The following is a 28,000-nucleotide window of genomic DNA, read 5'->3' on the forward strand; positions in this document are numbered from 1 at the left end:
AGCATTGAACCGGCTCACGTCGCCAATCACAGAGACGGAGGGTCCCCCACCCCACCCCATCCCACACCACACACCCCACACACACCCACAACATATTTCTACATATTTTCTTAATAGCTATTTTTGGAGGTTATATTTTTACGTGCTTGTTTAGAGATAGGGGAAGTACGTCAAGTATGATGGTTCAAACTTACCAAACGAAAACGAAAATAGCTTAGTACCGCGAAAGAAACGATCAGCTCTACATACCTCAACAGGATGTGTTTCTCATTATTAGATATGCATCAATAACTTAACAAGTAACCTACTCTTAAGTTTTATTTTAAAGACAGTTATATATATTAAACAATAGATAAGCAAATCCACACCCTACCGGAAATAGCGCGTTACGGAAACAGATTATATCCCCTCGGCGTTAAACAGTCATGCTGATACTTTGCTGTGTCCAGCATCCTGTTGTAGTTAAATAAATAATTTACGCATTTTTAAAGCAAAGAAACAAAGATCTCAGGACAAAAAGGAGATTAAAAGAATTACTCTACTGTGAAAGGAAAGCGGAAGTGGTGCATCAGTAGATATTTACTGCGCATGGTGTTTTGGTATATCCCGCTAACCATTTCTCAATTGAGTTTTGCAAGTAGAGCAACGTTGCTACGGAATGCCATAAAAATGACCAAAAATTCTGACTTTCCAAGCCATTCCCCAAGTCATAGATAATGGCATTCTATACTAGAATGTGAGGGGACAAACATCGTCTTTAATGGCTTGCTATAATGGCGAAATTACCTCCAAATTTCCAGGTGGAAGATGGGAGGAATTCTGCAAGGACCGAGCAGACAACGCAGCCAAGACTTTCACTCGCGAATTCCTCCAGTTTGTCTCAGATAACCCTGTATACGACGTATCTGGAGCCTCATATACTTTCTCTAAGCGTTTTGTGGACTACTTCCTCGAGATTTTTAACCAAGAAGTTCATAAGAATGGCTCTCATGACTTCGTTGAGCCCGAGTCACCAACCGAAGTATTTGGTCCCGATGACTGGGGCTCCAACATTCATTTAACAGGAAATTTCAAACAAGCGCCTGAAAAAAAGGATCGAGAATCAAGTTTTAGTATAATGAGGAAACTTAGGGATGTAAAAGATTTATTTAAACGGTCTATAGATGAAACTGTTGGCCCGAAAGTCTGTGTTGGTGGTGGTGGTGGTGGTGAACACCGGAACGCTTCACAGTCACTGTCGACCCAAAATGAGCAAACGAGCAGCGAAAAACACTGTAAGATGATCACAACTAGCATAAAAAAAGAAGGAATTATGAACTATTTGATGAATTTAGACCAAGGAGTTGATACAGAGGACTATTTTTGGCAAAAATGCAGGGTCGTTATCCTTAAAGCACCGGGTGGCTATATGCTGGAATTTTATTGCCCTCCTAAGGTAAGCTTATTTGGGAGCCATTGTTTATTTTCCCTTTGATATTTATTATATAAAATATGCCAGTAGTTTGTACGTATTTTGCTATTTATTATTAATGGCTTAGCAGCTTTGAAGTAATTAGGGATTAATTTAATGGCTATATAAGCTTAACTTGAAGAATATTTTTCTATACATAGCGTCAGTATTTTTAATACAGTCATATCTAACTCGAAAGTAAAAATTGGCAATTGGACTTTTTAAAATGTCAAAAAAGAATAAGTTATATATGTCAATCGAATTAAGTAATTAAAAACTTTTCTTGATTCTGCATTAATTATTATCTCAATCACAGTAAAACCTCTCGAAATTTGACTTTAATTTAACTCTATCTTTGAATCAGTGATATAATTTCTAATGTGAAGTCTTTATTATTTAGGACTTCTCCAGCAGACGTCATAAATAATCTAGATAATCATTTATACTGGTACAGAATGGCTCCCATGAAATAGTTAGAAGACTGATAGAATGTTGTAGATCTTATTTCGAATCTATTGTTTTCTTTTTGTCATTTCTAATGTGAAGTCTTTATTATTTAGGACTTCTCTAGCAGACGTCATGAATAATCTAGATAATTATTTATACTGGTACAGAATGGCTCCCATGAAGTAGTTAGAAGACTGATAGAATGCTGTAGATCTTATTTCAGATCTATTGTTGTCTTTTTTCTTTTGTCTATTTGACTTTTACACATAAACAAGTAATTTTTTTGTTTTATGGGTTACAGGGGAAGTAAAATCACTCTACTAGCTATATACAATTGTATTTTTATTGCTAATCTGCATTATAAGTATTTATTATATAGTTAGGATAGTACAGGTGCGCTCATTGGTCAAAAATTGTGCTTTATTAGTGAATGGAGCACAGTGCTGATGCAATCTGAGCGCCTGAAGTGCTGCTAGATCCTGTGAACATCTTTCTTTTTGCAAAAATAAATTCAGTACCAAAAAAATTAGGAGCTATATAATAAAACAAATAAAACAGCTTTTTCCGTGCTCCCTTCAGCAATAAAGCACTTAGGAGGCCCCTAAGCACTCAAGAAGTGTGAGAAGCACTTGTCTACGGCTCTTGCTTACTCTATGATAGAGTGTTTGCACTAATATCCATGTGAAACACTACTACTGTATGTATATTTTGCACTAAATAGTACAGGATGGTGCAGTACATTTTATAACATAGCCACAATACAACATGCACTCTGATTGGTTAATTAGTGTTTGCGAGCATGCATGTGGTGTGTGCATGTGATTGAGTAGTGCATGCTGTGTAATAGAGATTTTTAAAATACTTTTGCTGTTATAAAAGCATTGGTCATCGATTAGCATGCTTTCATTGAGTTTTGGGCACACTTGGTCAGTTGTTAAAATACATAAGAAGCTAGAGTCACACTCAACTACATGCCTCGTGTGACTCTTACGCTTTCTTCATGGTTAGCAACTTCTCACATGCACCCAAAACCTGATTGAAGCATGCTTATCAATAACCAATTCTTTAATAGTCTAAAATAATAATAAATACTATACTAGCCTGTACCTTGCTAAATACCTTTTAGACCCTTTTCACATTCAGGAAGTACTGCTATGATCCTTGACTACAGACTTATTTCTACATTTGTGCAAAGGTCATGTACCTATAGAATGCCATGGAAACACCTTGATTCATATCAACAAAGACCTACTTTGTTGTGATCATGATTCCATGCATGTTATTAAATAAGCCCTTCTCAGATTGAGGAAAATACTGGGTGGAGTCGGCATTGCAGTGCATTTTGGGGCTGTTTTAGGAGACATTTCCATTTCCAAGATGGCCTCCATTTTGGCCATTTATATTTGCTTGAGCATCTCTATCTCTAGTACAAAACATGATGAGAAAATGACTACAAGTTTTATGTTTCTTTTGGCTCCTCTAAAATTTGTCTGAAAATTTTTCTTCTGCATTTTTATGCAAATGTAACCATAAGTATTTCAACAGAAGGAACTAACAGAGCAAATAATACTTGTAGTTCCTTTGTTTACCCTGTTCCTTTTTACAGTATTTGGTTTCCCAGTGCTTAGTATATTTAGCGTGTTATTCATACGAGGTTAATACCTTGTCATTTGTTCTTTTATTGCAGTCACCAAAGCCAAAGAATGGTATCTTTTGTTTTCTGATTCATGAAGTTAGACCAGCAACAGAGCTGGAGATGCCTATGGGACAAAATGTCTTTGTCATAAAGGTCATTCTTTATATTCTTTTCATTTCTATAAAAGATACAGGGTTAGAAATAATGGCCGAGCATTGGGCAATGTCCGGTCAGGATTGGAAATTGTTTGGTCAAATTTTTGCTTTGCTGGTGGTTTTAACTAAAACCATTAAGCTAAAAACGAGCTAAAACTAATTTGGCTGGTCATCATGACCAGGGACTGATTGGTCATTATTTGTAGCCCTGTGATATATAAATTCTCTCTTTGATTTGAAGGTTTTTTTCTCTGGTTTTCCTTCCTGCTGAAAACCTAACAAGCTAAATTCCAATTCAATCTATGGGCTAGTCATGCCCTAACTTATGGCGCTTTTCATTAAGCCAAACTGATTGGTCTAAACGGCCAATTCTTAAACTGTTAGTTCTTAGAACTGGTTTGGGCTGCAATGGTCCAGTTCTATGAACTTATGCATACCATTTCAGAACTAGCCATTCAGGCCAATCAGTTCTGACTTAATGGAAAGCACCCTTAGGTTTCCCCAACGTTATTTCAGGGTATCTATAAAATTTGAAAGATATCCACTCTATTCAATACTTTCTACCTATCTAAGGAATGGGATAGAATAGTCAAAAATGATTTCTTGCAACACCCTGCAGAATATTCTCCTCACCTCTTGTATACTCACTTGCCCAAAGTGCCTTGTGGGATATACCTGGGTGTACCACTGAAAACTATTGTATAACCAGTGATTATTTGAATTCAATGTATTTGTAGACTTTGTATATTCATGGTGATCTTGACATATTTTTGTTTGTGTAGGCAGTAAATAAAAGAGAATACATGTTGGCTGCAAATGATAAAGAGGAGATGGAAAACTGGTTAAGTGAGATATCTTTATGTATAGAAGAGGATCAAGGGTCATCGTCATCAGCGTAAGCATTTGTGGTTCATTAGGGACTGTTCATTTTTTATCAGGGAGGGGAGGGGGCAGTGGGATTTTCTTGGTAACCCATATGAAAAATCTGTCCCCCCCCTAAAAATGGCCGCCCCTCCCCTTGTTTGTTATTCTGTTTATCACATTAATGCTGTGTGACTTTTTCTTGTGCACCCTCTCTTGAGCCTGTTTTTTTTTCCAATGACCCCCCTTCCCTCAAATCCCATCTAACGCATTAAAGTATTGTTTATTTGGTGATCACAGGCCAAATACACCAACCCCTACAAGCCCAGAGGAAGTCCCACCTGCTGCGGCCTCCGCTGCCTCTCAGCAAAGAACTCCTCCCACAGCGATCAAAAAGGGAAGCAAGTCTTTAAACCTCAAGCTAGATACCCATGGTGCCATAGGTAATGATGTGCCATAAATCCTCTCAAAAACAACCTTAACTCATTCTACAGTAACTGGTTAGAGCTGTGCTCTGGAGTCATGTCTGCCAGAGGCACCTTTACATGCTTTTCGTGTGACCCTGTTGAGCTGCACCACGCAGTACTGGTGGTTGTGATTGGCAGTAACATGTAACAAGGGTTTTTAAAGCTCCTTCTGCTGTTTTAGCTTGAGTTACCAGTTTGGGAAGTATTTACTGATAATCCATCTCCCTAGTATTAGGACCTCAGAGGCAACAGAGGTTTTGCACCATCACCTGACGGCAACCATGTTAGATGGCAGGAACAATACAATTGTTTTACATGAGAAAGAATTCAATTCCCGAGAGCAAAGGGATTTTATTGTTCTGACATCTAGCCATTGGTAGCCCAACCTTTATTGTGAAGGTAGGCGTGTGATGGTCCAAAGCCCTGTATTCCTATTCAAATGTATTTGAATATGCCTTGAAAATGTCTATAAATGTCCTTGAATCCTCTGACTTTAAAATACCCTTCCATTTCTTTGTTACCTAAAAGCAGCCTTTGAACTGATGAAAGTCAGGACACAGCTAACTCACAGAGGGAGGAAAATTCTCTGAGGGAAACTTACTGACGAAGAAAAACCTTCAAATGAAGGAAGAGACCTAACAAACTCTACTGACTGACATGTGATGCTGAGTCCAGGAATCAAACTTGAGACCCCAGAGAGGGGAGTGTACTACAGTTGCTAACTTAGGCCTTGGCTAACACACAGATTGAATTGGAATTTAGCAAAAACCTTAGTCAAACACCTTGATTGTTTTACCTTCTAAATTTTATTACCACAGAAAATAAAAACATTAGAAAGAGGAATGCACAAAGCCCTGCAGGACGTCAGTCATCACTATGGTCCTTCAATAGACCAGCTAATCTGGACAGTCCTAGTAAGTAACAGTGTATAAATTAGAGATACCAGTAAATACTGAGAACTGAGGTAATAAGCCATATACCAGTATACTGTAGCTATTACAAGAATGGTTGGTGATTATTTTGTTGTATGCTTCATGTCGTTTACCATATCTGAATTGTATTATATTCATATGTAAATAATGACAGTCAACACAGATAAAAAATATATACCAGAAAAAACATGCAGATATAGTTTGGTAAAACTCAATATTGTCATGACCTTTTGGTGATTGCAGTTCGGGCTTGGTATACAACATGCAGCAGAACTTGCACCTAATGAATCTTTTTTGAAATAGCTGTATATAGAGATTACCACATGATAATTTGTTTATTACACATTTAGGGTCGATAAAATGACAAAATTTACAATTTCCAGTTCACTGTGAAGTGATATTGTATCACTTCACTGATGTGGTTTTTATCCATGGCTTTATCACACTGATATTGACTCTAAAGTGCAATAAATGTAGTTATTATATAGACATGAGTGTTTTACTAGAAAATAAGCCACTTGTATATTTCGTACAAACTACATCCGGGACCTGAGTAACATATTTTCCATATCTTCACTAGTGAGGATATCGATGACGTCACTTGCAATTTTTTCCGGGACCTGTTTTGATCAACTAGCGTGGTTTTTCTTTGTGGAATTGTCTATATAATAAAAAGAAAATTACACGTTGGCACGAAGATATGAAGTTGATCTACTCGTGTTGAAAATTATTTCACTTGTTCGCTGTGCTCACTCGTAAAATATTTTCACCACTCGAATATCCACTATATTTTATTTCATGCCTATTGAGGTTTTCACATTAGTTTAGGTCTCTAGAGAAAACATGATGATAATGCCCATAGGTGTAGGAAATCCCATGACCCTGTGTACAATACTTCATTATTAATAAGTAGGAATAATGTTTTCAAAGTTCTTGTAATTGCACTAGTCTATTATGCGATTACAAGTTAAGAACTTTCAAAAACATTTATATAACATTTTCCCATATCAATTTAATAGCTATTTAGTTATTTAGTACAAATATTTTGGTCTAATTAAATTTTAGCTGAGCCACTCAATAGAGGTCCCCCTCCTGAACTACCACCACGATCACCAACAAGTATAGAACCCCCGCAGTTACCAAGCAGTTCCACGGGTCATGGAGCACTACATGGGAACAGTTTACCAAGAACACCTGATGACAATCATCAAGATGGTTTGTAACTTTTCTAAGATAAAGCCAAATAAAACAGCTTTTTGGTGCTTGGTTCAGTAATAAAGGATGCAATCTTAGGGACGTAAGCACAAAAGAAGTGGGGAAAGAAGGATGAGTCATATGCGAGTGCTTTTTACACTTCTTCAGTGCTGCATTTATACTGAAAGAGCATGGGAAAAAAGCTGTCTTTTTTGTTTTATTATCATAATTATACATTTTATAAACTAAAGAAAAAATATTGTATTGTATTCAAATGCTGTTTTCACAATGCCCTATATGATAATAACCAAATGTTGATTCTGTTTTTTAGAAAATCCAGTTTGGGTGTCAGCCTCCGATGAGAACCACCCATTAGCCAACTACCCATGGTTCCATGGGACACTTTCCAGGCTTGAGGCATCTCATTTGGTGTCGCAGGGAAGTCAACAGTGGCATGGTATCTTTCTTGTTCGTCAGAGCGAAACCAGACGAGGAGAATATGTACTTACATTCAATTATCAAGGGAGAGCAAAAGTAAGAAGCACTATTTTGTATGTCTCCAGATTTTTCTGTCTACTTTCCTTCAAACTTCTCTGCATTTGCTGTGCCTTAAATTTGACCAGCTCAATGATTGTTTTAGGTTGTTCAAAGAAATTATGCAGCTTTATTTTACGGCCAAATAAAATCATCTGTGACTAGTGCAAATTGCTAATTTTTAATAATTAGCCATGTTGAGTACTAAGAATTTTGGAACTAGCTTTTTTGTAACTGCTCTCTTCTTTAAAACCATATCTGCAAGACCATATTTGATAGCCAAAAGTCTATAAAGGAAAACAATTAAATTCCTATTTCTTGTTGCTAAGAACAGTTTTTCATTTTCCTCATTGTTTTTTAGCATCTTAGACTGTCACTCAATGTGGAAGGACAATGCAGGGTACAACACCTTTGGTTCCAGAGTATTTTTGATATGCTAGAACATTTTCGAGCCCATCCTATTCCTTTAGAAAGTGGTGGACCTTCTGATGTCATGTTAACCAATTTTGTAGTAAATATCCCACACACTCCATCAATATCCCAAACACTACCAACCAGCAACAGAAACCATGGCGATGGCTTGAGAAGGGCTTACAGCGTACAAGCAAGCCGTATAAATAGATCAGCTGTCATTCAAGGTGGATCGCTTAGAGCAACAATAGAAAACCCTAACGAAGGACATTCAAGAGCTGTGGATAACCAGTATGCATTTGTTTAAAATCAGTCATAGTTTTGTATCAAACAGATTTATTTATATTTTTTGAAAAAGAGAGGAAATGACTTCAAAAGATTTCTTAAAAATATCTAGAATTTTTAGGTTTAAGGCTGTGATTGAATAATGAAATCAACAGCGAAAGAATAATTGTACAAAGTGATGACAATGACATTTTGCAATGCTTTACCTTAAAGTCTTTCTCAATAGCAAACACAGAAGCAAATAACTTGCAGTCTAAACAATCAAAGATGTCAATCAAAGCGTTTCTGTGAAATTGTCAGAAAACACAAAGTTTGCAAGGGCACATGCCTTTGGAATATGTCATGAAAACGTCTTGATTAATGTCCATCACTGACCCACTTTGTTGGGACGAAAATTCAATGCATTTTATTGAGAACAGTCAAGAAGAAAATTGGTGTATTTGGTGTTGACTAGATAACGAACATTATCATGTAAACATAATGTTACGCTAGCTAGTGTACACCAACACCATGTGTGAGGCTTGTTCTTGTATGACTCATACCAGTAAATGTTTTATAATTACTATAGATCTTTCCAGCTGAGTTGAACTTTGCAAGAAGTCCACGGTCAGTTAGTTAGATTCAAGAGTTCAAATATTTATCACCACTTGTATCCTTGGGGAAGTGCTCCTGTCTGGAGAAACATGTCCAGCAGGTGCGTTAAGTTAGATAAACATAGTCACGACAGGTTGACTGTCAATAGACTATGGATTAATAAGCAATAGATGGGTGGATTTAAATCTTTCTTTTGTCATTTTTCAGCACTTTTGTTCAATATCATAATAGGCAAAAAAAATGTCATAGGACTATAGACCCCTTGCATGTGACATCAAAGCAGCTGGAGGACAAAACAAAAGAATTTCAATCTCATGAGGATTGGAAACCTATTGTTATATCCTCCACATTGAGCTGCATTCTGACAAGCTGTAAGGGGTCCATAGCTGCCACACCTCATCCCCACACTCCACCCCTCAAAATAGGAAGGTACAACATTGAAGTGGTTAATTATTGTTCTACAACTACTGCTTATAGGGGGAAAAAATGGATATTTGAACCAATAATGTTTGCCATAAATAACTGGTAGAACAAACTGACCGATCTTTTTAAGTTCAACTCATCTTGGATATAACTAAATCTTGCTAGATGCAAGTATGTTCTATATTTCCACATGCATGTGTATCACATGCTTAATGGATTGATCCTTTTTTGTTTAGGTTTTTTATCAGGAGTGAATTATCATGCATTTCTCACAGTCTTATAGAGGCTTTGCACCATCACGTTATGGCAGCCATGTTAGATGGAAGGAACAATACAATCGTTTTACATGCCATCCAACCACAGGCAGTCCAAACTGTGTTATGGGTGACAGCACGTGATGGTGCAAACCCCTTTGACTTTATCACAGGAATCCCATTACCACATTTTAAATGAAAAACCTTGAAACGTGCCTGAGTATGGCTCAAACTTCATGAGCCTTAAACGTTGAAAAGAGGATAATAATGTGGTTTTCTTTTATATCATTAACTTTGGTTAATGGGTGGTTACATCTGGTACCTGATACCCAAGGGTATTCCTAATTCTGCAATGTGTCTTTGAAAACAGTTTTCAATGCAGGTTTTATCATAGACTGTTAACAGTCCTTCTTGGGTGAGCAGGGAGAGGGGTCAAGTTTAAAGTGGCATGTAGTGAGTGCTCCTGCAAACTCCACTCCAAGCTCTGCTCGTCAACTGGAATCTTTAAACTTGGTAATCTAAAACCTCTTCTTTACTTGTCTGGAGAAAAAGTGGGACTGTTCATAGTCTAGTTTAATCATTTCTTTTTGAAGTTGTAAATAGCATTTTTTTACAGATTAATAATGCATTCACCAACAAGTTACTGCTAAAAATAGCTTGACTATGTATCTTCCTGTTTTGTACAATAACTCATAGTATTTTTTTCCGATTATAAATAATATATCTAGATACAGTTTGAAGCATCAACGTTTTATCTGAACCTTTTAAAATTTTCTTGTTAACAAAAAATTCTGTTGGTTAGCAACTGATGCTATGATTTCATATGTATCGACGTAGGTTCTCGACCTTAAACAAAAATTATGTGAACCGTCAGTCATTTCTTTGTCCAGGAAGGTGGTCACACTGAACGGACTTATTTTTATTTTAACATTCTCAAGATTTTTTTTTATTGTTGTCAATCTCCGTCTTGGCGTTTTTCTTATCCCTTTCTTACAGCACCTTGCATTGTTTATCCAGATTTTCTTGCGCTGTTCAGGGCAACAATATAATAGCAAAAGACATGATGGTTTTCAAATAATAATTCAAATTAGTCGTGGTATCTGTCTTCCAGGACTGAGTGGTACACGTTGGGAAAAAGAGACTATTTTTAAAAGATCGGCTTGTCTTAAAGATTTAATTTTCATGGCAAATGTTAGTATTGTCCAACAAAACTGCTTGTAGTTTTACTAGAGCTGTTCCAACATCACATTTGTCCATTTTGTCCACGCTTACTTGGCAAATCGATTAAGTTAAAAGCAGCCGAAATTCAAGTATTCCATTTATCAAAAAAATTTCAACACATAATTACTTTCCCTGCTAGCAGAGCCTATTTTCCTTATGTTTTGGTTGAGAGAGAAAAATAGAGTCTCCTTCCTCCCCGCCTGAAAGAAGGGAGAGAAAGAGAAGAGAGACTCTGCTAGCAGGGAAATAATTACTGGAAAACATTAACATTTTATAATTAAAGCCATTGAAAACTCCTTGTCATGATTTGAAGTTGTTTGTCCACTCCACGTGACTAATCTGCATCAATACAATGGTGTTGACCTATGAACATATGAGGATTCGGAACAGATGGTCGACTGACCAACATATTCACTGCGAACGACTCTATTGGTCGAAACAAGTGTTATGACAGCTGTTTTGTATATTGACAAACAAACCGGTTTGGTGACCGTCGGGGCGTCGCTCTGCTAAAGAGAACCGGTTGAAAAACGCGTTTTAGGGGAAAGTTCTAAAAGCTTAATTAATTATCACAATAGAAATGTAGCGTCACACGAGCACAGCGAACCTCTTTTTTCTTTTGTTCCTAGGACATTTTAAAATTTGTTTATTAACAATGCCTCGAAAAGTAATATCATTTGGATCCTTTTATGCATGTAAGAGTCATTGTATGCCATTGTAGCTCGCTGTAGGGACTTATAGTTCATTGCGCCTTTTTAGCAACTACAGCAAAAATTACAATTCATAAAGTTATCCTAGTAAGCTCTAGTTACTAGTATCCCAGCCAATCGCAGCAGCAGTGGAAACAAATCAAACGAACAGCAATTTTACCTCATTTTTTCCGCAAGTTGAACGGAACGTCGACTCGATCGGTGAGTGCAGGTGCATGTAAATTGATAAAGCTTGTTAGTGTTTTTATATTTAGAAAACTGCAAGGGCATTGAAATAAGGCTCTGTATATAGGATGCAACCTAAACTTACCAAAAGAAGGTTTAAATAATACTAGTATTCTTTTTTGTGGCTACTGCGTCGTAGAGACCAAGCCACTATCGAGTTGTACGGTGGATTTGGGTAGGGGTGTTCCGCTGGGATTCGTACTGAAAGCGGTACCCTGTTTATGGCTAAAAACTTTCAAATTTGTTGACCCTGTTTATGACAAAAGATATAATTGAGTTCCTGTTTCAATTATAATGTCAGCTCGCGTATTGTGTGTTGTTTTTTTTTTTTTTTTTTTTTTTTTTTGACGACCATAATAACCAGTTTCGGTCAATACGAAAGTAGAAACCCTGAATATGACAGGAAACTCAGGAAGAACTTGGAACTTGAGTGAAATTGCATATCCTGTTTATGACAAGAAGCTCGAGAAACCATACCCTGTTCAGCTGATCATCCCCGTATTCTCTACTTTCACATCCCCATAATGCATGCCTTGCGTCTTTTGGGGGTAACCAATCAAAAAACTGTCCCAAATTGAAAGGTTTCTTAATTGAATTTATACTACATCTGCTTTTATCTGTACAATACTGATTATCAGTTTATTCCAAGTTATTTTTGTGTGTACAGATCATCAAGAGTTTTGGTCTTACAGAAAATGTATTGACTCACGAAAAAATTTTTAAAATTTACCTTAAACGTCTTCAAGCTTCTATCTTTTTCTGTTTTTTACTTCTTCATTTTATTTTTGGATACCAAACAAGGTATTGTCAACATTGTCTGATCGGCCTTCAGCAAAATAAGTGGGTTTTTACCCTCTGGTTACTCCCCAAAGACGCAACGTATTATGGGGATGTGAAAGTAGAGAATAGTCCATATATGGGAGTTCTTCCCCCCCCCTCCCCCCCCCCCCCCCCCCCCCCTCCTGGGAGCATTTTTGTCATTTAATCGCTCTCAGATCAACCATTTTGAAGTAATATTATTGTTGATATGTAGAGTAAAACCCTAATTTTCTTCTTCTATCAAAATCATTTCTTATAGCAGTAGAATGTATTGTTTACATTTGTAGCTAATCATTCACAAAAAGAGACGTCATAACCAATCATATCAAGGAACCATTTGAGTATTGAGCTCGGTTGCATTGTGTAAACAGACGCCATTCAAGGCCGCCATTGTTCGAAAATAGGTTTTTGTAGATTGAAAAAAAGCCGTAAAAAATTTAAAAAGACCAGTTGAACACGTAAAATTGTCAAAAGTATGTTTCTAAAGATACTGCTCAAGTAAGTTGAAAATATTTCGACGAAAAACTATTTCAAAAAGACTCGAAAAGAATCTCTTTATTAAAAAGTGGCTCCTTGAAGACTGTTTGTCGAAGTGGTTTGGTGCTCATTTTACCCCGAAACTCGTAGGAATTTAAAGAAGAAGACTTGCTTAACTTCGTGGCTGTTCACGGGTAAGCGAAGGATAAACAACTGTTATATTTTGCCATTATCTTGGCGCATCGAAGTTTGGAGGAACCCTTTTCGGACAGGATTTTGTTGCTTTTATTAAAATGTAAGTAAAAATGTCGTCCGCTTGTATGTTTTAATGTTCGGTACTAACTAGCCTCTCTTACACGTGAAAAAGCTTTTGTGTTTCAACCTGCACATGAGGCTAGTCAGTCCAGAACGATATTTTATTATCAATTATCAGATCAATATATAAATATTCTATAGACTCCTTGGAGCAAAGGTTATGCATTAATGTTCGAGTCGATATTTCAAATGTATCGCGCAGTCTTCATCGGTCAAATAAAGTGTGGATTCTTGTCGTCAAATTAAAAGATTCTTCAAAGATTATACTTATTCATTTGTCTCAGGATTGTGGTAACCTAAGAATCAGGCTCAAGGGGAAGGAGGGGAGAAAGTGAGAGAGGTAGGCTGACTCCAATGCTATTAGGAACTCGTTTTGGCCCTTTATGTGGCTCTCCTTCCTACCCCCTCCCCTTGGGCTTGAAACTCAGGTTACGATGGTAGCAGTTGGTAGGACCGCAATTTTTTGACTGCTACTGCAAGTCTCATATTTCTAGAATTCATATACTGTATTGATAATATGTTTCCATAGCAAGAGATCAACATTTTTAAAAACATACTTCTTAGCTCCTTGTTGAAGCTTAGAGGCTAGAGTCTTTTGATTACACTGTAGTTTCAATGTAGAAGCAATGATACTTATGATGTCATAACATAATGTTGTCAAGGCGAGGACAGTACAGTACGTCGTGAAGTAGAAATTTTTCATGTACTTGATTTCTGATTGGCAATCCAATAAACCTAAAATGCATATAATTAGCCAATCAGAGATCAAGCATACCGAAAATAGCATTTATAAAGGGGCATAGCATGCTTAATTAGTAATTGACTTAGAATTTGTTTTTCACGGACCAGTTTGACAGATTGAGAAGAGTGGAATGACAGGACGTGCGAGAGGAAGGAGTAGGGGACGTGGAAGAACTGAAGGTCTACCACCAGGAGCTGGGAATGTAGCCAGAAAACCAGGAGAAGCTGCCACAGCTGCCCCAGTTGGAAGAGGTAGAGCCAGAAGAACTCTATCAGACTCAGTAGTTGCCTCACAAGCTGCAATGGCCCCTCCAACTTCTGAAATGGCACTCATGACAGTGAGTGAGCATCCACGTAGTCAGCAGCATGAAGCACGACAAAGAGGAGGAATGTATAGTGAACCAGTGACCCGTCCTGAGGGTCTAAACAAAGAGGGTTCTACAGGGACTAAAGTACAGATCGTTGCAAACCATTTTAGATTAGAATTGACACGCCCAAACTTCACAATGTATCAATATAATGTAACATTCTCGCCAGAGGTTGAGTCCAAGAAAGTACGGTTTGGGCTCATTGGAGATCAAGAACGGCTGCTTGGCAGTGTCCGAACCTTTGACGGGATGACATTGTTTCTACCAAAAAAACTACCAGATCCGATAACGAAGATCTTTGCAACCAGGAGGAGACGTGATAATCCAGAAGGGGAGCCAGTTGAGATCACTATAACCCTGACGAATGAACTGCCAGCATCCAGCCCAATGAGTCTCCATATCTACAACCTCATCTTGAAGGAGTAAGAAAAAATTGCATGCTTTATGTGGTATCCATGTGGATAAAATAAATCTCCTAAATAAGACTATGATTAATAATTTACAATCACAAAGATTAAAAAAACCAGATTTTAAATTTGATTTTGATGATATTAGTAGGACAATGAGACCTTTAGAATGAAACTTAAATTTCTAGGCACCACAAACCTCAAACCACAGTTCAACCACAGGTTTCTGTCAAATTTTGCTGTTTAGCAATGCAACACAACAAAGTTGTTGCTGAAAGAGCTGCCATATTGAATTTTATTGATGTTGAGTGTTTCTCTGTGTTTGTGGGTGTGTTTGTGGGCCTCATCCCTAGCAGTTAGCTGTTAACCTGATGCTAAAGGTCTCTAATGAAAAAAATTATATTCTATTATATTTTATCTACACTTAATTGCAAGAATGCTGTAAATACCCTGCTGGCAGTCCCCTTTTAATTTTCCCAGAGTGAGAGAGAAAAAAGAAGACACTGCCGAAGTTGTGTAGTATTTTATTTGAGCATGCGTGACAGTTGCTAAGAAACTGCCGTGTAGAACAATGTAGAAGGCTGTCATATATAAAAATAAAAAAATATGACTATTAGAATATTTTTTATTTTGGTTTGACAAAATTCTTCCATTAATTAAGTGTATTATATTTTTATTTCATTTTTAAGAATCATTATAAACTTCAGTGTCGTAGAGTACGTTGCATGTTTTTTGTTTTTTAGGGTTCTCAAGATGCATAACATGCAGAAAGTTGGAAAAGACTTTTTCTTTCCAGACCAAGCTGTAAATTTTCCGCAGTATCAGTAAGCTGTATTTTTATTTGGTTTATTATTTATACTTTATGCATGCCCTCAACTCTAGTGCACATCTATGAAAATATCTGGGTCCCATACTGAAAACTCTGACCTTGAAACCACAAAGACTCATAATACCAATTATTATTATAATTCTATAATTGTTCCCTAAAGGAATGTAAAAATCTTAGACACTGCAGGGCTTTAAATAACAGTTGCACATCGGACAATGTCCGACCAGTACTGGGACTGTTTGTCTTGCCGGTCATTTTGAACAGTAATGTTTAGCCAGAAATGAGGTATGACTAAACTGAAACTAATTTGGCCTGTGATCATGACCCGTGACTGATCGGCCGTTATATTTTAAGCCCTGCAATGGTGGACTCAGCATCACATATAAGTACTGTTGGTTATTAGGACTTTTGACCCAAGGCATAATGAATGTCTGATACAGCAGTTTGTTTTACCCTGCAGAGTCCTTAAAATTTATGGTTATCTAAAATCCCAAAGAAAGTGAACACTAGGAATTCAGCTTTTTCCCCTTCCTTTTAGTTTGGAGCTTTGGCCAGGATACCAGACTTCAATTCAGAGGTTTGAAACAGATGTTCTACTCCAAATCGACGTGTCGCATAAAATCCTGAGAAACCAAACAGTATTAGATTTCTTATATGAATTGCACCAGCAGGATCAAAGAAACTTTCATGCCAATGCTAAAAGGAAGCTTATTGGACAGATCGTACTCACAAGGTAGGAGATACCATAGTGTATATACATTTAACAATATGACAAAACAATCCAAGCAGTATTTCTTGATCTTTCTCATAACCTTGGAATACATAAGGTGGAGGGGGAGGATACATTCCTTCATCACGCAAGACAGTGTGTATACCATTACGACTTCTTAATCTGACTGTTTAATTTGCGGGATGATCTAGCATGAATAATCTTCCAATGATTTCAAGACTTCTTATTGGTTGAAATGTGGGATCATTCTGAGAGCCTTGTTTTTGTAAGAGATCCCATTTTTAAATGAGCCAATAAATGCTTAATCAGTAAATGCTTCTGTATATTAAACTTCTATACAGTGAGTAATAACCCTGGGGGGTACTCTGCCAGGATTTGGGTAGGGGTGTTCCGCTGGGATTCTGAAAGGGGTACCCTGTTTAAGACAAAAAAACTCAAATTTGTAGACCCTGTTTATGACAAAAGATATAATTAATTGCAATGAGTTCTTGTTTCAATTATCATGCCAGCTCGCATATTGTTTTTTTTAACAACCATAATAACCAGTTTCGGTCAATACAAAAGTAGAAACCCTGAATATGACAAGAAACTCAGGAAGAACTTGGAACTTGAGTGAAATTGCATAGCCTGTTTATGACAAGAAGCTCGAAAAACCATATCCCTATACGGATCAATCCGTATAGTCCATATATGGGAGTAACCCCCCTCCCCCCTTCCCACTGGGGTTACAACCTTTTAGCAGGACAACTATTACAGGCTATTCCCAGTTATTATTTTCTTAAAAACTTGAGGAAGGAGTTGTGGCATAGTGGTAGTCCACATTTAGGGCAGAGTATTTTTAGTGCACTTTCTGCTCATCTCTGGGGTTTGTCTATATCCAAAGTTTGATTCCTGGACAGGACATCATAAGACAAGCAGAGTTTGCTTCATCCTTGATTTTAGGGTTTTTTCTCCCTTCTCAAAACCTAACAAGCTAAATATTCCAATATGTATATTAGCCATGCCCAGACATTCATCAGCTTGGAGGTTTCAGGCTATCAATAAAATTTGAAGGTTTTTTAACTTAAATAATAGTTTAAACACTTTTATTGTCTTATTCCAGGTACAACAACAAAACCTACCGAGTAGATGACATTAATTGGGATCTAAGACCCCATCATAAGTTTTCAACTTCACGTGGAGAGATAAGTTATATTGATTACTATGCAAAGGTAAATATATCTTTAAAAAGATTAATTTGATGTTTAAATTGAATAGTGAATACATTGTTTTATCTATTTTAAGGCCTATGATAAGCAGATAGCAGACATGGAGCAACCAATGTTAATCAGCAAGCCCCAAAAAGTGGTATGTTAATGTACAGTGTAAGAAGTGTAAGGAGAAGCATGCGCCGAGTGCATCTCACACCTGCTTACGGCACTTACTAAGTGCTTTATTACTGAACAGAACATGGAAAAAGCTGTTTTATTTGTTTCATTATATTTTATTTTAATGAAACTTTATTTCCATATTGAATTAATTTTATTAACAAAAAAAGAAACAGCAGCACTTCGAGCCCACAGAGGGTGCCAGCGGTACTGTGCCAGCACTGCTCAGTTCACTAAAAAAGCACAGTTTTCAGCCAATCAGTGTGCATGTACTATCCTAACTATATAATGAAATCTCACAGAAACCATAAAGTGACTTCTGGTCTTATTTCCTCTATTAAGCCCCCTGGGGACTTATTCTTTTTCTCACGTCTTAGTCCCCATGGGGGCTTAATTAAATTAGCTCAGTCCCATGTGTACGGAACCCCTAAAAGTATAACTTTTTAACCAGTTAAGAAATTCATCTGGCACCATGTAAATACAGAGTGGAGGCAATTAAATAAACTGGGATGGCTACTTTTTTTAGAACAGCATATAGCCAGAACTCTAATTGTTCACTAACTTTTCCAAGATCATATTGTGTAGTCTAGCTATATAAAATATAATGGAATGGTCAAGTGCTGTTAGTTTGTTTGGAATTATTTATGTCCATAATGATTCCATTAGGTACATTACATAGTGCGTAGTCTAGCTATATAGGTAAAAAATAATTTTCTTTGTTTACAGTTTGGAAGGAAACCCAATCCTGATGACACAGTAAATCTTCTTCCTGAGCTTTGCTACATAACTGGTACTTACTTGATTTGTTGTTTTGTGCTGCACAGTAATAACTTGTTTACTTAATTCGAATTTGTTCACCAGGCGTTTGATGACCATCTTTGATATTAGATAAAACTTGCAGTTCCAGGTGCATAAGTATAAACTGCGACAAATGTAATTGCATGCTGTTGTTATGCACAGGCTTTTATATGTCAAAGTGATACATATTGATGCAAAGCTGTCTGTTTTACTAAATAAGGCAATGATGTAAAAGCTTGTTTTACAGCAAAAAACCTTTGCTGCATTGTAGTATACAAATACATTAAATGTGGTCATATTTTTGCACAATATATGGTGCACAATATTAAACAAAATAGTGACAGTTTTGTTGTGCAAGCTGTAATGCTAATATTTATTGATCATAACCAGTTTTCCATGTTTGCTATTCTGATCGAAACTGTCAGACTTGGGATGCTAAGAGAAGCAAAGCAGAGATATTTACTACAGTACATTGCTCTGAAAATCATTGGCACAAACAAAAATGCAAGAAATTGAGATTTTTTCTGGCACATGCTACATGTAGGGATCCCAATGCAACACAGGGAAGATGTCAAAATTAGAGTTGCTGCTTGGAACCACTGCTTGTGTAATGACTGGCAGCAATAAGGACAAGGAAAATTTCGAGGACTTCCAAAATTGGATGAGGCCATAGGCTGAATCCAATTTGGCAGTCAGAGGAATTTTTCGAGTCTAATTATTTCTTGATTGGTGCATGGGGAGCATGAAATCCCATTACCTATTAATGATATAGCTGCCTGATTAATTCCATATCAACAAGTCCTGTCCAATTAAGAAAATAATTGGACAGTTACCTATGTGGGATTAATGAGAAGCTGTATACTTATATATCTAATATTAATCCATTATGTCGTGTCTAGGTCTCTCTGATGAAATGAGAGCTGATTTTACTATGATGAAGGATCTTTCTGTATATACCAGGATTGCACCAAAGCAGAGAAGTATTCAGCTGAGCAAGTTTATCAACAGCATAAACAGGTATTATGAGCTGATGAATTATTTTCTAAAACGTCATGAATAATTATTGCTGGGATTATTAATTTTGTGGTTTTAAGAAATAAAGCTAAAAGGGTTTTTCGAAGAGCTCCAAAACATATTGGCAATAATTTCTAATCTTTATTATTTCAGCAATGCAGAAGCCAGCCAAAAGCTTCAGGGCTGGGGTTTGCAGGTAAGAAAATGCAAATGGTTGCTCAAATAATAAATGGGCTAAGACTGAACTTGTTTTATCAAATGCTAACAATATTTTTTCAATCTAGTTTGGGAGAGGTTTGCTTAATCTAGATGGGCGTGTCTTACCAACAGAGAAGATCTTTATGAGAGACAAAGTGGTAAGTTCATATATATTGTTAATTGAGTAAATAAGTAAATTAATGTTGCTGGGGAAATGCTAATTTGCTTCACTTGACATTACTTCCATTGTACAAAATGATAATCAGCTGATCAATCACACGTTTTTGATTACTTGTAAAACAGATTCTGAAACTACTGACTGAATTCAATATAATTGAAGAAATAGAAAATGTGCATCTGTGCTGTGTGCATGTGTTATCCTTGCCAATCCCTGCTTGCTTTATAACTGCAGTTACTGTATATAAAACAAGTGGGGACTGGGATAGCATACCAGCTGAGTTGACCACCACCTGCACGAAAGGGAATTATGGGTCATTTATTTTTGGTTAGCATTTCTTGAGCAAGAACTCAATTCAATAAAGATTTTTCTTGTGGATTGAAACGAAAAAATCTGCTGTGAGTTTTAGCTGTTAATATATGACAAGTAGCATTTACGATCAATTCGTATTTCATGGGTTCTCTCTTATATAGAATCAAGAGAAATGCTAATCAAAATACGATGTCGAATCCTCAATTCTGATTGGTTGAACTTGAGTGTGTTCTGATTTTCAACTCAGCTGTAGCCTGCGTCACATCTGGAACTTTCTTCGTAAATACCCTGGTATTTATGAAGAAATTTCCAGATGTGACGCAGACTACTCAGCTAGCAAGAATAGCATTAGGAGAAGCACAAAATTTAGCTTCACAACACATCTCAATTGTCTGCAAATCCCCACTGCCCACAGCAGTAATTTTTTAGTTCTTTTATGGAATTCAAACTAGAGTAGCTGTTATTTAGATAGAGCAGCACAAGATTTTGTGATAACAGTTATGTTATTACTCTTATTTAGTTCTCCTACGATCCTAAGTCTGCTGACTGGAGCAGAGAGATAAGAGGAAATGCCCTTCACTCAACTGTAAACCTAGAAAATTGGTTGATTGTGCATACTGTCAGAGACACCAACATTGCTATTGATTTCAAGACAACGATAGAAAGAGTCTGTGGACCAATGGGTATCAGAGTCTTTAATCCAAGAATGTAAGTGTTCTGTTGGTTTATGTTTTTCTGTATTAAAGATTTATGCACTAAAAAAACACATTATACCATGCTTATTTATTAATTATAATAAAATATTATAATGTCCAATCACTCTTACCTCCAGACACGAGTGAAACACTAAACGTTTTTTAGCATGAATAAGAGATAAAGAAAAAATTGCGAAAGTAGCAGCCTTGTCGTTTTTCTGCTCTGTCCTCCAGATGTCTTATCTTCTCAATGACATGCCAGACACCCTCATTGGTTTAAACGTGATAATAGAATAATAGAAACATGATTTCCAAGTGAACATTGAGCAATAAAAACCGCTTTCTTTTCTCAATAGTAAAATGAAATAAAATTATTGATTTTGGAAGGATGCTGTAACAATTAGAATTAGTATGCGCAATTATTAATAAGTTTGGGCCAGAAATTAGACTGTGTATTTCATTCCTGGGGGGATACTTTTGCCCGTTTAGGGTAGGGATGTGCCGCATGTGTTGCAGAGTAGAATCGCTGAAAACCATACCCTGTTTGGCAGCACATACCCGTATAACGAATTCCAGCGAGGTCGGAAATTAATTTTTCTGAATCTATTCCCAAGGGTCTTTCGCCCGGAATAACCTCGTTCCCAAGCACATCTATAACTTATCTATATTTCTATATCTCGTATAGTGAATATAGGGGAGTACTCAACACCCCCCTACCCCAGGATTTAATTGCTAATGGAAGTATGAATTGATAGTGCAAAAAGTTTGTAAATGTCATTCTTATGTCATTCGTCTTATATTCTATATATATTTAAGGGTTGCTGTTCAAAATGATCGTACTGAGACTTACCTCAGAGCCCTGATGAATGAGTTAGATAGAGACAGGCCACAAATAGTGATTGTCATCGTACCATCAAACAGGAAAGATCGATATGATGCGATCAAGAAACTTTGCTGCCTTGAGAAACCAGGTAAAAAGATTCACTCATTTTCTATTGCAAAAAGCAATGGAATGGTAAAGATTATTCATCGTGGATATAAATCAAAGAGTATACTTATTCATTTGTCTCACGATTGTGGCAGTTGGGAGGACTGCAACATTTCCACTACTACTGCTAGTGTTCATCAGACAATGGTGTAGAGTAGAATGTGGTCTTCTTAATTGACCTCTTCGGCACTGACATAATGTTTTTCCATTTCAGACCACATGTCATAGAAAGTTGTATCTTAAGGTGACTGCCTACTTTTGGAAATTGATTTAAGCTTTTTTTAAAACTTCGATTTTCCGAATTGAAATTTAATGCTGATTCCAAATCTGGAAAGAAAAATAGGGTGTCCCGAGCTCGTTTTCGAGATAATCAGCATTTTAATGGAAGCCTACGCACGAGCTTTTGGAGTAAAAATTGCGCCACCGGAAGTGATTAGAAAAAAATTAAGATGAATAAGATAATAGTTATTTGCAGACTATATGATTGCATGAACGAAGGCTAGTCAATCATTCTACAATAATACATGGATATTTTCGACAAAAAGACAGAGAGATACATTGATTTGTCATATTTTGTAGTTTCGGTGCTCTTAAAAAATCTCATAAAGTCGAACAAAAATTCCTACAAAAATCTATTTTTTCACGTGTTCCTGATTTAAACTTTTCCTAAAATGTTCATATAACCTAGATTTTTAGTAGTTTTTTCAAATGAGCTATCAAAAAATATAGAGTCCTGTGCAAAATTTAAGGGTTTTGCCCTGTTGAAGCTCAAAACGCGTATGGTTCTTCAATAAAATCTTATAGATTTTTCAGCGGTTTTTGAGCGCGCGCTCATCGTGGGCTCAATTCGAACGTTCAAAAGTAGGCAGCCACCTTAAAGGATTTTCTTTTAGCCTCAGTGTATATAATCCCCTTTATTTTAATTTGTGGTTATTTTTTAGTTCCATCACAGGTGATAGTGAGCAGGACCTTATCAAAGAAACAAATGTTGATGAGTGTTTGTACCAAGATTGCCATTCAACTTAATTGTAAGCTTGGTGGAGAGGCCTGGGCATCAGAAATTCCAGTAAGGGTTCAGAAATTTCTGTTATTAATGATGGTAATTGAACTAAGTGGAGTGCAATTTGGAAATCACAAGTATGATTTTGGTCCAAAATTGCACGACATGAAGTTCAATTACCACTTAATCATATTCTTTTTGTAATCATATGCAAGAAAAAGACACAATAAAGAGTGCAGAATAATCAATTTAAAGACCCATTGCCACTTACCGTGATGCACCGCGGTCACATATGAATTTCGTGGTCCATGAAATTCAAAGATTCATACATTGAATAATAATTTCATATTAAATCCTTTTCCGACATAGCGCTAAGGCACAATAATGATTCTTTTACATTCTTTTAAGAGTTTATTCAAAAGGTTAGAATTGTTTTTTCAGTGGTGACACGATTCAAAATGTAAACAAATTGTAATTGTAAGTGGCAATGGGTCTTTAATGTAGAAGAAGAAGTAAATCAATCAGGTTTTTCCTGGTATAAAATAAACGATTTATCAGCAAATCATTAAATATTCATAAATAATGCTAATCATTCTCTTCTCTGATTGGCTGAATATAAGAATTCTGTTCTGTGATTGGTTCTTTCAAAAAGATGCGATTAAGAGCTCAAAAGGATGCGATTAAGAGCTTCTAAGGATGCGATTTGGGAATTAATCGCACTTCTTTGAACCAATCAGATTGCAGAATTTGGTAGTGATTACAAAAAGGAGATATGATTAGTATAGGAAATAGCACGATCTCGAGTACAATTTGAAAGGCTCGTACAATTACAAGAACTTTCAAAACATTACTCGTGTCTATTAATTCCAAATTGTACGAGAAGATCGTGCGATTTTTTTTATAGTTCACTCAACAAAATTTCAGTAAAAATTGCGAAGCGACGCCGTTCATCTTTGTCTATTTGGCTGCCGATTTTCAGTCCATTGCGCAACTGAAATGCATAAAAAAGCCGGATTAGTTCTTACGGCTTTAAAATTTTATTTATATGTTTTTTAAGTACAAAATGATAGAAAATAATTGTTTTGACATTGTTTTGGCCGTGTTGCCATAGCGACTTAATTCGGTACTCCTACGGAGTACAATTAACGCTATAATTGTACTCCTCTCGACCAATTAGAGTCGAGTAATTTTGTTGAGTGTACTATAAAAAAAGAAAACAGGAGAAAGACTTTTTAATTACCACCTTTGCTGGTTTGACCACAAAACATAGTCTTCAAGTAAAGGTTAGATTTGATGTCTTTTTGCGTTTATATTTTATCAAGTCCATCCATAACTTGTAGCCATTGTGGTCACTGGCCCAAGCAAATTTTGCAAAGGTCTATTTGCTTTGCCTGAGACGTTTTTTAAATATTGTTTGATATATTCCTCAGCTCAAGGGACTGATGGTGATTGGTGTGGATACGTACCATGACTCTGCTGAAAAGGGAAGATCTGTTGGAGGATTTGTTGCCAGTCTCAACCAAACTTTGACAAGGTGTGTATTGCAAAAATATTGCATTGTTCCTGTCTTATAACATGGTCACTGTAAAACCATGCATAACTTTGCATAGCTAAATAGAATATGTATGTTTGCTGTTGTTACAGTGGAGACCTGCTATCTCAAACTTGAGGCTATGGTCTGTGCATTTGTTACACCCTGAATATTTCAAACCCACATTCCCTGTTGTTTGGAACAATTTCCCTGGTCCCTAGGAAGTGCAGTACATTAGTATTGTTTATCCTTCTTGAAAGAAATTCTTTTCTTGACAATTCAGATATTATTCGAGATGTACTTTCCAGCACAGTGGGCAAGAACTGATCGATGGTTTGAAAGTCTGCATGACAGGTACAGCATATACATACTGAAATCTTTGTGATCATTTTCCTCATCCATTTCCAAAACATTTCACAGCATATAACCATTGATTGATTTCTCTTTTTGTGTTTGTCAGCTGCCCTGCGCAAGTATCAAGAGATCAATGGCATGCTTCCTAAATATATCATTATGTTCAGAGATGGTGTGGGTGATGGACAACTGCAACTTGTTATTGAGCATGAAGTCAGCCAGTTGATTCAGAGCTTCAACACTTTTCAAGCTGGGGCTGAGTACAAGTAAGCAGTATAATAGCCAGTACCATTCCATATAAGCCAGCTCCTAACATACATTTGTTCTTTTCATGGATAGACCCAAGTTTGCAGTAGTGGTTGTTAAGAAGCGCATCAACACTCGTTTGTTCCTGAAAGACCCCCGGGACACCAACATGACAAACTTGAACAACCCACCTCCTGGAACTGTTGTGGACACAGCAGTTACAAAAACAGAGTGGTAAGTTTTGGTATCCATGAGAAGGGAGTAATAGCTTATCTGCACCATGTTCAGGGGAGGGGTAAAGGAAAACCTGAGCAGTTAATTTTCTTGCTAAAAAACCTTCTAAAACACACTTGCCTAAAAAAACCACTTGCTCTGATTGGTCAAAAAACGAAACATGTTTGATTGATGAGAGCTATATCAAAGATGAACGTTTTTTATTTATTATTTTTATTTTTCATGCGTGCTCTGATTTTGATAATTGTTAGAGGAAAAAACTTTTAATTTTTTTTAATGTGGAGTGATTTCGAGCTTCTCATGGGTTTTCTCAGCATCCCAATTTTTTTGTTCAGTATCAAACTAAAAAAAAACTGTTTAATATGTCTTTATTCTTTTCTTTATTTCTTTGTTGCTTATCAAGCATATGTGTTTATTTTTTCTTTTGGTTATCTTTTCCTAGGTTTGATTTCTTCCTCGTTAGCCAGTGTGTTCGTCAGGGAACAGTAACACCAGTCCACTTTAATGTCATCTATGACTCAACAGCTCTTAAACCTGATCATTTCCAGAGACTGTCCTACAAACTTACTCATCTGTATTACAATTGGCCGGTAAGATCATTTCTATCAGTTTGCAATAGCTGAGTCATTAAGCTCTGTTAAACAGCATCTTTTTTCTGTAACTGGTATCACAATAATATTTTATGTTACTTGTAACAATGGGTCCTACAACGTACCTCACAAGGGAATTGCAGAGATGTGATAATAGTTTGATCGAAAAAAATTACTAATCATGTCATTAGTTGTGAATTTGATGGACTGAAAAGTGAAAACATGAAAAAATGTGCACCATCTGGCAAAGCATTCTTTACCGATTTCAGTGTCTCATTAGTTCTTAATGTTCTTCCATTGAATTTATTTTCACAGGGAACCATTAAAGTACCTGCTCCATGTCAGTATGCTCACAAGCTGGCATTCCTAGTTGGTCAGACGTTGCACAGGGAACCAGACCTGTCTCTTGTAGACAAGTTATTTTTCCTTTGAAGTTGTCTAAAGTTATAAGCTGATATAAAACATCTTTGCATTATGTTTGATTGCCAAAAAACTGGAAAACTCATGGATGTAAACTACACAGGAAAAAAGCTGGTGAAACAAAGCATTGGAATTATAACCAAAAGAAGACAGTTTGCTAATTTTGATCAGTTTTTATCATAACGTGATTTTTGTAACCTGCAAGCGAGGGTCATATGCAGTAAACCTCATCAGTGATTTTAAAATCTATACTCCATTTAGGTCTAGCCAATCAAACCTGAGGTAAAAATGATGAATATGATTAATGTGAAAAAACATTTTGTTCGACCAGACCGACCGACCGACCGACCGATCGATCGATCAATCCATCAATCAATTAATAAAGCAATAAAACAAATGAGAAATATAATGAAAAAGCATAAATCTTGTCGGTCAATCAATCAATCAATCAATCAATCAAATGTTTTTAAAAATAGGCAAAAGGATTTTTACAAATCCATGCAGATTGTATACATATGCTTGTTTCTATAAATGTTGGAAGATATATTTTGTGTTGATAACTTCTGATCGACAATACGGCGGCCATCTTGGATGGCAAGGTACTATGGGGCATTCAGGGGGCACTGAAATAAAGCTTTGCTACAGTAATAACGTCGATTGATACTAACCGCTCGCCACAAGAGAATACAACAAAAGAGGAGTTAAACGACACATTGATCACCTTTACCCATAAAAGAAAGACAAACACACGGTAAGATGGTCGCCGTATGATCGAAGAAGTCCATTTTAACGTACTTCTCAAATACCATTTTTGAACCATGTGTAACGATTGTGCAGTTCAGTTTATTTGCCTTTTTTATTACGACCAACTCGAAAACATTAACGTATTTGAAAAACCATACTTTAAAAAGCATTAACGATCATTAATAATTCATAAGCTTATGGTCCAATTGGAGCCACCATACACGTCACGTGAATGAACCTTTATCCCGATAAAGTCCTCTTCATTAGTATTCAAGTGATTTTATATAAAGACACGTGTCTTTATATAAAGACACATGTGATCTTTATATAAAGACCACTCGAATACTATGAGGATGAATTCATCAGGGATGAAGTATGCATCCAAGTTTAGATGAAGACATAGAGCTTCATCAAGGTCATAGTTCACCCTAATGATCTTTGACTAACGTGCCTGTCTTTGCCTTGGCACGCAATATCCAACGTGTGGGAGCTTCAAATCTCAAATCTCAAAATCCATGTTCGTGACGTGTATGGTGACTCCAGTTGAACCAAAATCTTATAAATTGTTCATGAGTGTTTTAAGCAGTTCAAAAAACTCGTAGATCGTGTTTTATCAGGTATAAAAGCACTCGGCTACGCCTCGTGCTTTTATACCTGATAAAACACTCCTACTCGTTTTTTAAACACTACTTAACGATCATTTAATATTATTTTCTTCTTACTCAAATTATTTATCTATCAATGTCATTAATATATTTTTGTAGAAATCAATTGTTCAATCAGTGGAAAATAAAAATCCATGAGCCAGAAAGAGCCATGAACAGTTCCAAGTTTGTTTGACATGAC

General features: G+C 36.4%; 2 protein-coding genes across 3 annotated transcripts; both read left to right on the forward strand.

The window, feature by feature from the left end:
• The first annotated feature begins 494 nt into the window (after positions 1-494).
• LOC116294747 (SH2B adapter protein 1) lies at positions 495-11,162 on the forward strand. Its single transcript, XM_031702401.2, has 8 exons — positions 495-1,435; positions 3,585-3,686; positions 4,471-4,583; positions 4,850-4,992; positions 5,835-5,930; positions 7,014-7,163; positions 7,474-7,676; positions 8,038-11,162. Exons 1-8 carry the CDS (start codon positions 761-763, stop codon positions 8,392-8,394), a joined length of 1,839 nt encoding a protein of 612 aa, XP_031558261.2. The 5' UTR covers positions 495-760; the 3' UTR covers positions 8,395-11,162.
• Positions 11,163-12,925: 1,763 nt separating this feature from the next.
• Positions 12,926-27,984, forward strand: LOC116294749 (piwi-like protein 1). 2 transcript variants are annotated; one of them, XM_031702404.2, is made up of 19 exons: positions 12,926-13,289; positions 14,260-14,941; positions 15,670-15,750; positions 16,294-16,488; positions 17,588-17,696; positions 17,770-17,832; positions 18,579-18,642; positions 19,550-19,667; positions 19,818-19,860; positions 19,949-20,020; positions 20,873-21,060; positions 21,864-22,018; positions 22,977-23,101; positions 24,466-24,569; positions 24,850-24,920; positions 25,027-25,186; positions 25,260-25,400; positions 25,843-25,990; positions 26,306-27,984. In XM_031702404.2, exons 2-19 carry the CDS (start codon positions 14,283-14,285, stop codon positions 26,420-26,422), a joined length of 2,613 nt encoding a protein of 870 aa, XP_031558264.2. In that variant the 5' UTR covers positions 12,926-13,289; positions 14,260-14,282; the 3' UTR covers positions 26,423-27,984. The 2 variants fall into 2 exon arrangements, with proteins under 2 accessions (XP_031558264.2, XP_031558265.2); XM_031702405.2 differs by having other exon boundaries at positions 12,927-13,390.
• Positions 27,985-28,000: the final 16 nt, after the last annotated feature.

Source organism: Actinia tenebrosa, unplaced genomic scaffold (assembly GCF_029948245.1).
Source record: "Actinia tenebrosa isolate PJP-AT-01 unplaced genomic scaffold, QUT_ActTen_1.0 PGA_scaffold1__47_contigs__length_23844297, whole genome shotgun sequence".
Lineage (NCBI taxonomy): Eukaryota > Metazoa > Cnidaria > Anthozoa > Actiniaria > Actiniidae > Actinia > Actinia tenebrosa.

What these genes read in the sequence shown, in the direction of transcription:
- LOC116294747 (XM_031702401.2), top strand. Translation starts at nt 761, where the DNA reads ATGGCTTGCTATAATGGCGAAATTACCTCCAAATTTCCAGGTGGAAGA. An exon ending in CAAGGGTCATCGTCATCAGC is followed by an intron (nt 4,584 to 4,849) that starts GTAAGCATTTGT and finishes TGGTGATCACAG; the next exon opens with GCCAAATACACCAACCCCTA. An exon ending in AGCTAATCTGGACAGTCCTA is followed by an intron (nt 5,931 to 7,013) that starts GTAAGTAACAGT and finishes ATTAAATTTTAG; the next exon opens with CTGAGCCACTCAATAGAGGT.
- LOC116294749 (XM_031702404.2), top strand. Translation starts at nt 14,283, where the DNA reads ATGACAGGACGTGCGAGAGGAAGGAGTAGGGGACGTGGAAGAACTGAA. An exon ending in TCTTTATGAGAGACAAAGTG is followed by an intron (nt 20,021 to 20,872) that starts GTAAGTTCATAT and finishes ACTCTTATTTAG; the next exon opens with TTCTCCTACGATCCTAAGTC. An exon ending in TTTGAAAGTCTGCATGACAG is followed by an intron (nt 24,921 to 25,026) that starts GTACAGCATATA and finishes TGTGTTTGTCAG; the next exon opens with CTGCCCTGCGCAAGTATCAA.